General features: G+C 42.3%; 1 protein-coding gene across 1 annotated transcript in view; it reads left to right on the top strand.

Moving 5' to 3' along the window:
- STXBP4 (syntaxin binding protein 4) overlaps positions 1-8,699 on the top strand; it is a 61,982-nt gene extending 53,283 nt beyond the window's left edge. The window contains exon 21 of the mRNA XM_041409380.1: positions 5,590-8,699. Within this exon, the coding sequence (XP_041265314.1) occupies positions 5,590-5,698 (109 nt within the window). The 3' untranslated portion in view covers positions 5,699-8,699. The remainder of the gene's footprint in view (positions 1-5,589) is intronic.
- The last annotated feature ends 841 nt before the right edge of the window (positions 8,700-9,540 follow it).

Raw genomic sequence — 9,540 nt, forward strand, 5'->3', positions numbered from 1 at the left:
TATTGTATTTAATAGAATAATAGAGTGATTTAGAAGCAGGTGAGGTTTGAGGGCAACAGAATTGACCCATTTCCAGCACTTTGGCCATCCTGCCTACCAAATATTGCAGTATTTATCTAAGCTCCACAGCCATGTGAGGGAGCCTGGCTGTAACTAAAGGCCAGCTATTGCCATGAGCCCACGGACTGCCTTCTGGAACTCTGCTCCATTGTGACCTGCCCTAGTAGGGAAGGGTGATTCTCTTTCCCTGCCAGGATGTGAAGGTCCTCAAGATGCTGCTGCAAGCTGGGACAGCTCCACTATTGTGCAGGATCTGTGTTTGATTGTATATTTTCTAATGTTACAACATCTCCAAATGTGCCCAAGGAGGTTTGATCATGGCTTAAGAGAGTTGCTTTAGAGAAGCATGAGAACAAGAGCTGAGAGCCTTCTCTGAGGTGTGAAATTTGGAACAGTGGGTTTGAAAGGGATAAAGGATCCTTGCAGAGTAAAGGGGAGCGCTGTTCCAAGCACAAGGGGAGCAGGAACAGAAAGGCCTGAAAAGAAAATCCAAAGGCAGTAATTCCAGCAAATCTTGTGAAGCCATGTGGAGTCCAGCACAGAGCGACACAGAGCCTGTGCTAGAGCAGGCAGGGAGGATGGCAGAGCCTCTGCATGAAGGATTAAGCTGCAGAATCTTCATTCAGAGGCATTGTTCTTTATTTTCCTGTAGCTCTGGCCCTCATTAGCCTCCAAGCCAGCAGTGCTTGCATGCCAGTGGGTAAGGAGGGAGTGAGGAGTTGGTGTTCCCTGCCCTCTGGCAGATGGCACACGCTCCTTTCACAACAACTCCAGCCCTTCCCTCTGGGAGATGCATGCAAGTCTGGAAACTACCAAAGCACAATGTGGAATATATTTCTGGGTAGTGTAGAGCATGTCCCCTTCAAATCCATTGCAACTACATCTAGCAGTGCTGTTTGCTGCATTTTTTAATGATTGTTGCAGTAGCAGCAGTGAAAGCACCAAAGGGGGAAGCTCTCAGGGAGTGCAGTGTCCCTGGCTCTCAGCAGCACTGGGGGCCACCAAGCTTTTGTGCAGAGATCAGGAACAGCTTCATCAAGCATCAGTGTCCTTCAGCTGAGCACTCTTGTATGTTAAAGGGCTAATGAAGATTGAGAAATCAAAAAGTAAGGGCAGATTAAAAGTTCAGTGAAATTACTACTATGGATTACATGGATTTAGTTTATGGGGTATGCTCATTAAGGAGGAAAACGTGTGGTTTGTGTTGTTTTACGTGAGCAGAGTTTCACTTTCATCTTCCGTACTTCTCAGTTTAGTAGAGAAGAACAGGGCTCATCTGAGGCCAGAATTTGGCATTTTAAGTTCAGTTACAGCTAAATCCTTTTTGGGCCCTCATGAGTAATGGTGCCTGTTCATTAGGAGAGTTTGACAGGGTAATTGCTTGAGGCGGCATCTCCTCTCCTGAAATGATCTCAAACAAGTGGGTCTTGCACAAGGTGGCTCCTTTTAAAGCCCAGGAGCCCTGGAGCATTGAGCCAGGTGGTGTGAACGTCATTCCATGGCAAAAGGGGGGAAAAAGCAACTTGCAGTAATGCATGTCAGGTTTGTGGGGCAACATCCTGCACTGAGACCCACAGCACCTGTGGTGTCTGCAAGACTTCACAGTTCCCTGTTAGGCTCCAGATTTTGGCCCTGGCTGGAGATCACAGTTTAAGGTGAAAAAGGTGTCTTGATAATGCTTAAAATCTAAAAAAGAAAAGAGCAGATATTTTTTCCATTAGCTTACCTCTGAATTTTTGAGTTATTCTTTTCTTAAAAGATTGTCTGAGGTTGTAGTTTTAAAAGAAATAATTTTCCATGTGAAGAAGGAACAGCCATAAGGAGAGTAATTATAATGGCATTTGAAATAATCCACTACTATTTCTTTGCCAAAACATCCCTCTGTTCTCATGTTTTGTTTTCCCAAGCTCTGAAATTTGTCCTGCAGTTTGCTAATGTTAAAAAGACAGACTAATCTACTGACATATTTCCAGATCAAATGTTTCTGTTTTCTAGCAATAAATTTGGCTGCCCTCCGATAGCAGTGATTTGTTTGAAAACCTAAAAATCTTTAAATGTTGCTAATTGCTCTGAAAATGTTAAATTAGACTTTTGAACAGGAACATTTGCAAATGGAAAATGTTGTACATTTAAACTTTGTAATGCTGGCTTTCCAAATATTCCTTTAATATTCAAATCAGTTAAGCAAAACCTAGAGGTAGATTTGGACTCCCTCTCACTTTTTATTGCTGGCCCTAACACACAAATCAGAGAGGATGTATTTCTAATGCAAGAATGTTCTCCAAACCAGTAAATCTGGGATTATCTCTTCGGACTGATTATGTCAAAGCTCTTTAGTCACAGCACTTTTGGAGAGCTAAAAATAAACAGCAGCAGGGTTTATACATTTATTCTCTACCTAAATAATCTGCACGTATTGTGTGTGTCTGTCTACAATGTGAGACGTGGTATCTGGACTTAATGTTTATTTATAAGAGCTCTTTTCCTAGGAAGGATTTTGGCAAAGGGTTTAAACCAAACTGTCTTAAGAGAATCACCCATGGGATAAAGTCTAGAGCAAATTGAAAGGAGCTGGGTTCAAACCAGAAGTGCTTGCAGCAGCAGCTTGACAACAGAGCAAAACTTGGCCCCACGTGTCTCGAAAACAAATGAAAACTGGTTCTTTTCTTTCTTAACAGTGATGAAACAATCTTATGCCATCAAATACAGAGAAAGGTAACCCAGATTTCAGTGCCACAGTTTTGCAGTGTTAAAGATCTGGGAATTTTGTGCATTTAATTTGTGTGAGAGCAGACTGAAGTTCTTACAGCAGTAGCAGGAAGTTGGGCATGCTGTCATTTGCCTCCTGGCCCTGAAGAATGTAGGAGAAAGATCTTCTGAAGAAGAAACACTTTACAAAGAATTTTTAGTTGGATACGTCAAAGATCTGTGGATGCCTTTCCATGTAACTCTTTACTCCTGTGCAGTCTCTCCCATTTCACAGGGGTGATGCTGCATGCTCAGGAGAAAATGGAGCCAGGGCTTCAGGTACACAGCAGGTCAGGGCATGCTACATGAGGAAACAAAATGGGAAAAAGAAAAATATTCTAAAATCATTTTGTTCTTGTTTAAATTCAGCAGTGGATTGCTCAGAAATGGTTTGATGAAAGTAGGCAATATAAACACTTAAAATAGTGCTGGAGGCAGAAGTCTTGCATTGGCAGAGGTGGAATGGATGGAATCCAGTTCATTCAGCTCCCATAATTCCGCAGGTATTGGAAGAAGTTCTGTGTTTTATACCAATAAATCACATGCTGGGACTTCAGTTTGGAGCATATCTCCAAAACTAAACCTTATTGACTGAATCAATTAATTGGGAAACAAGGCATTTCCTGACATTGTAGAAAACATTGCACAAATATGCAGCAAAGATATTTTTCTGAGTATATTTACAAATGTAAATGTACTCATAATATAAATATGAATGCATACATTTCCCTATGTTGTGGAATAATGGGAACAGTGTTCTTGGTTGCACAGACTTTATTACCAAGTCTCTCATGAAACATTGTAAAACAACTCTTCATGTTGGCTGTCACCTGACTTTCTACAGGTAAACATTGGAAATGTTTGGCAAGTTGCTCTTATTCCTAGTAAAAAAAGTACATTTGCTTTCTTAGAATGAAAGAATTACTGTCCTTAAGAGTGATCATTGTCTGATCAGTGTATTTTCTGTCGGAACGTGTTTTTCATTTTTCCTTTTGTTTTAACTCCTGTGAAACTGATCCTACAACCCCAGTAATGCCTATTTTTGTAACAAAAGAAGGAATGGAGTCCATCCAGTCCTGCTCCCACCAAAAGAACATTTCTGAATTGGTTTTACATCTAACTTGAGCTTTGGGGTTTGATTTTTTTTTTGTTTTGGTTTGGTTTTTTTTTGTTTTGTTTTTTTGGTTTTTTTTTTTTGGTTTTTTGTTATTTTATGTATGAGAATAGAGGGTATGGCCTTTGTGTTCCCCTTTGTCTTCCTTGTGTGGTCCTTGCTCAGGCGTTGCCTCAGCTGAAGTAGTGCCTGAATGCACGGGTTACCTGTTCAGAGCAGGGATTTACATTAGGATTATATTTACCTCTTGGTGAACAGTATCATCCTCATCACACCCAGCTGATTCTAAGCTCAGTGCACTCAGCTGAAAGGTGTGAATAGTATGACCATGGTGATGAGAACAGTGATCTCAAACCCATCACTCAGTGTGGTGGAACATTGACTCAAATTCCTACTTCAATGTATCTGTTCCTGCAATCAGTTATTCAAGGGAGTGTTCTCACACTGAGAAAGACAAAACCTGTTCTCACTTGAAAAGGTAAATCCAGAGTAGTTCCTTCAAATTTAATTAAACCAATGCACCTGGAAAGTGAATACAGACCTGGGCTTTAGGGACACTGTTAGGACGTGTGAGAAGAGCCATTTGTCCTTTGTGGCATTTATTATACCTACAATATTTTTCAGCTTGTTCTTGTAGTGAACTTATATTACAAAATTAATCTTTGCACTGACTTTACTATAAAAGCTGTGAATTTATTAGCAAGATTTTTTTTTCCAAGTGAAAAGAAGCTATTTCCTTTCCCAAGAACACATTATTCCAGAAGGGAGAAGAGGCAGTGTGCTGCCCACGCACAGCATGGCTCACATGCACACACCACTCACAAGGTGTGCAGTGTTCTCACCACACACTCCAAACCTGTCCATGTGTCTGTCCTTACTGAGCCCTGCTTGGGCTCTTTCCATTCACACAGAAGCTTTCCAGAGGCTATAAAGCAGCTTAGCCTGCATGTCAAGTGTAGGGTTTAAACCTTAAAAATCAGCATGGGTGGCCTTTTATTGTGTGGGTAAAGACTGTGGGAGCATGTCCAGAATTTAGGCTAGAGGACATGTAAAAAACATTTTTTTTATTTTTTATTCTTTCTGCAAGAAGAGAAATTAGTTAATGATGCTAGAATAGTAATCAAGGAGTTGTTTGGGTAGAAATGATCTTAAATACCCCCTCATTCCCCCCCCTGCCATGGACAGGGGCTCCTTCCACTCTCCCAGACTGCTCCAAGCCCCAGCCAGCCTGACCCTGGACACTTCCAGGGTTCGTGTTCTGAAGAGCTGAGTGTGTTTTACAATGTGATCCCACCTTTGCTCAACTTCCTCTTGACCACCCTGCCTCCCTCAGGCTGTAACCAGTGAGATGGCCATGTTAATATCCTGCTGTGTGAATTGTCTGCAGCTCCAGTAATTAACAAGAAATGTCACCAGTCTGTGTCAGGAGTCTCATACAAAAGAATTCTCTTTATTGCATTGGGAATTGGAACCTCCAGTCCAGGTTCTGGCTCTCTGAAGACTCCACATTTTGTTTTTAAAAATCTTGCAGTTAGCAAGAAAAAGACAGTTCTGTGTTTGAAGGTGTCATAATGGTTGTTACAACTCCAGACTCCACCTGGAATTCCTTGTTTTGGGATGGGTAAGCCTCTTTTGGGTTGCTGATGGCATTTCTTGTTGGTTTTTAGCCACGTGACGCAGACAACGTCCTGGATCCATCCTGTCACGAGCGCTCTGAGCTTGCTGTGCTCCGAGGAGGAGGATGGCATCAGAGACCTTCCCGGGCCCAGGAGCTGAGGACAGCTGTGGACAGAGAGTAGTTTGTCTGGTTTTAGTCCCTTAGTGAGCACATGCACAGGTTTTAGTCTACCTGCTTTCTAGTGTGATGTAGTAGTACCTGGTGACATTTCTCCTCAGCAAGCTGGACAAAGTTCTGCTGGTTTTGAGATGGGTTTGTTGATGTGTGCTACAAAGGATGCAGGTGCCACAGGAGTCCTTGATTTGCCCCATTTTGGTGTGGCAGGGATCTCACCTCAGGGCCCAGTCCCATCTTTACATGATTTCTCTACAGACGCATAATTTCCCTGACCTGAAGCTGAATTTTCCAGGTCAGCTGAAATTTTCACAGCTCTGAGCAACATGAGATTTAAGATGGGACCACTGGTGGTAGATTCCAGCTGATGGTTGACTGAGATGCAAAGTGAGGTGGGGTTTTTGAGCCAGTGCTAGTGAGAATAATGGAGATGACTGAACTGAAAATTCTTATTTCTGTGGGAGAAATCTTCAAATAAGTTTTGCTACTGGAAATTTAGTGATTTATTACAAATATTGGAGCCCTGATGACTTTTTAAACAAATACTCACTAAGATTGGTTGTTGAGCTTTAGAAAATGTGTCTTTGATAAGTTGTCAAGTAAAAAGAAAGTTTTCATAGAGGACATCATAGTCTGACAAAAATATGAGGCAATATGAAAATTATTCTACTTTTGTACTCTGCTAAACTGATACAAACACACATCAAATACTTCAGTGGAAGCTGTGAAGTTTCAAGTACAATGAAACCTGTGAAACCACCTCCAGGATCAGCAGAAGTCAGTCACCTCCTCAGAACTGGTCTTTTAAGTAGAACAAAATCATTTTGTACACATCGGTGATGTTTTAAAGAGGATAAAGAAAATTATGGGGGGTGCTAGTGCAAGTTAAATGAACAGGTTTCTGTGTACCTCAATAGCACAGGATATTTTAAATCTCATTATTCACAGCACAATGTCTCATGTCAGCTTTGTCAAATGTATGATTCTGTGCTACATTTTTCTGGAGGCTCTTTATATGTGTGTTGTGTATATAATGGTGGGTGTTACTGATGAATGAGACACACCTGAACCTGCAGAAGCACTGATGGATGGTATGCCAAAGGAAATCTTTATCTCTGCTTCAGTCCAGGAGGGAGAAGGGGATTGTGGCAGTGTGAGGAAGGCACAGGCTGCAGTCACATTTTTTGAGGTCTGGCATTGGCATTCAGCAGGTGTGGCACTGGAGTCAAGAATCCTTGTCCTCTGAGGAATGACAATCAAAACCAGACTCACTCTCAGTTCTGGTGCCTTGACCATGCTCTCTGTCCTCAGCAGTGCAGAGCTGTGCCAGGTCAGGCTCACTGGAACAGTTGATCCTTTTGAACCAAAATAATTCACCTTTTTTTGAAATCCAAGTCAGGCCTCTGAATAGCAGCCCAGTAATCTCCTGCACTTGGCCAGAGATCTGGAGAGCACATCACCAACTGTTCTTCCTGAAGCTCACAAAAGAGGCCTTTACAGGCTTTGCAGGAAGTAGATGTCAGAATATATTGAATAAGCAAATAGGAAAAATTTGTTTTGTACTTTCAACTAGGTCAGACCCAAATTATCTGTGAATCTACACAGGTGGTGTGGATTAGGGGAAAAAAGCTTGCTCAGCAGACCCACAGTAACTTACATTTCTAAGAAAACTTCTCCTAGGAATAACACATGAATGGTTTAGCCATATTTGCTCCAGTGGTTCCTGCATGCTCCACAGACTCCTTTGTGCTTCCAGAGAGCTCAGGCCAAAGGGACAGAGCATGTGCTTCAGTTTCAGACTTGGACACTCCAGAATCATTTTTATTTAAATCCCTTTTCTCAGATTGGCACAGACTCATGACCTACAGAAGATATGTCATCTGAATTCCTTGTGGTATTTGCTGTAGTAGTAACTTGGATGCTCTGTGACAGCACTTTCTGTTCATACTTCAGGGGTATCCAGCCTGCACACAGATTCCACTCCCCAGTTGTGCTCAGGAGAGGTTTGAGCCACCACTTGCCTCTTGCAGCCTGGTGGCTGTGTCAGCCAGCTGGGTGCTCCAGAGGGGAGCAGCTTTTTAGGGATGGGGACTGTGGCTCAGGCAGGCTCTGCACGAGCAGGGGCTCCACGGGGAGCAGCTTAGAGCTGTCCTTGTGCTGGGGGACAGCTCTGCACGTGCTGCCCTTCCCTACCCACACCCTCAGAGTGTGCAGCCTGCTGTGCATGGGGACAATCTGCCTGCTCCTCTCACTGCCACCTCCCACAGACCCCAGTGTGACACAAACCTGGAGCCTCTTCCTCTCTCTCTCTCTTATAAACTTGCCTAGAAATTAAAGATGTTAGAAATAGATCTCTGCATCTCTTCAGCTGCTCCAGTGAGCGTTTCTCTCCTCAGATAATCCACCCGTTCACATTCTCTGGGGTTGAGAATACATTTTCTTACCTACAATCTCCAAATGTTCCAATCTATTTTTGTACACTGGTATACTTGTTTCCTAGGTTATTTCTCTTGATCTCCCCTTATCTCTTCCTTTATGTGAAATAGTTTTGTGAAAATTATTTTGCTTAGGCTGAACTGTGTATATTTGAGAAAATGGTTCTAGTATAACTTGGAACAGAATTTGTAAAGAGCAGCTTTCAACATATGCAGCACTGTAAACAGCAAATTTTCATTTTTATTCCTAAATTTTAAAAATTAAGTAGAAAAGATACTAAAGTGCATGTGACAGCCTTTAAGTTAATAAAACTACACCTTTATATTATAATGAATCTGCCCCACATAACATTCTCCATCTGTTGAAAAGCCTCTTGTAACAGACTGCTTTAGGAATGGTTTGGTTCATTTCTGACACTCAGGAGGTACCTGGTGCCACTGAGGTAAGGAAAGGAAAATCCTTCAAGAAAAATATTTGTGGTTGTAGAACAGGCTGGGCTGTGCAGGGCTGACTGTGGGCAAGACTCTCCAGGAGCTCAGGAAATGCTGCTCTGGCTTGGCTTGTAAAATGTTCCATTTTCTGGGAACTGATGGGATTCTTAACCCTCAGCTCAAGGACTCCCAACCAAGCTCCAAAATTCAGTGGCCTTTTTGCAAGTGCTGCTCTGAGTGACTTTGGTGTGGCTCTATTTTAAGCCAGCAGCAAAAATTTAAGTCAGCTCGGGAGCCTTTGTTGAGTTCTGTGCTCCTGGTCCTTGTGTGTTACCAGCACTCCCCACTCCTGGGGAGTGAGCCCAGTCACACCAGTTCAGACTGCACCTGTCAGGCCAGGCACTGGGGCCAGCTTTGCAGAGATGTTCAGCAGCTTAAACATGTTCGTGGAGTTAATGGGAATTAGGCACCTAACCTACTTAGATGCTGCTATAAATGCTGCTAGGCATGTTTAGGTACCTAAATACCTTAGTAAATCTTTCCCCTGGCTGCTTGCAGTGATAGTGCACCAAAAATCAAATACCAGTGACTAAAGCCTCACCTTTGTCCTCTGTAACCAGCTTTGCCTTTCCCTGGGGATTCTTTTCAGATAACACTAAAAATACCAGCTAGCTCACAGGTTGTACCATCCAGGCTCTGCTCATATTTTCTGGTGGCTTGATTATTTATTGCTCATTCTAGATTTTTTTCCACCAACTGTGCTGATGTTGGCATGGATTTTATAGGTTGGTACTTTCACAACACTCAGATAAGTTATTTTATTACAAGATAATACAGCTGTTATTTTAGTTATTTTATTGCAAATAATATGCTGTTTACAGCAGTGCTCAAGACTCCAGAGAATTTAGTCCAGCATTTTTCCAAAGCACACATAAGCTGTGTTCTTCCTTAAGAAGGAT

This window comes from Onychostruthus taczanowskii, unplaced genomic scaffold (assembly GCF_017590055.1).
Source record: "Onychostruthus taczanowskii isolate IOZ18803 unplaced genomic scaffold, ASM1759005v1 scaffold30, whole genome shotgun sequence".
NCBI classification, from domain to species: Eukaryota; Metazoa; Chordata; class Aves; order Passeriformes; family Passeridae; genus Onychostruthus; species Onychostruthus taczanowskii.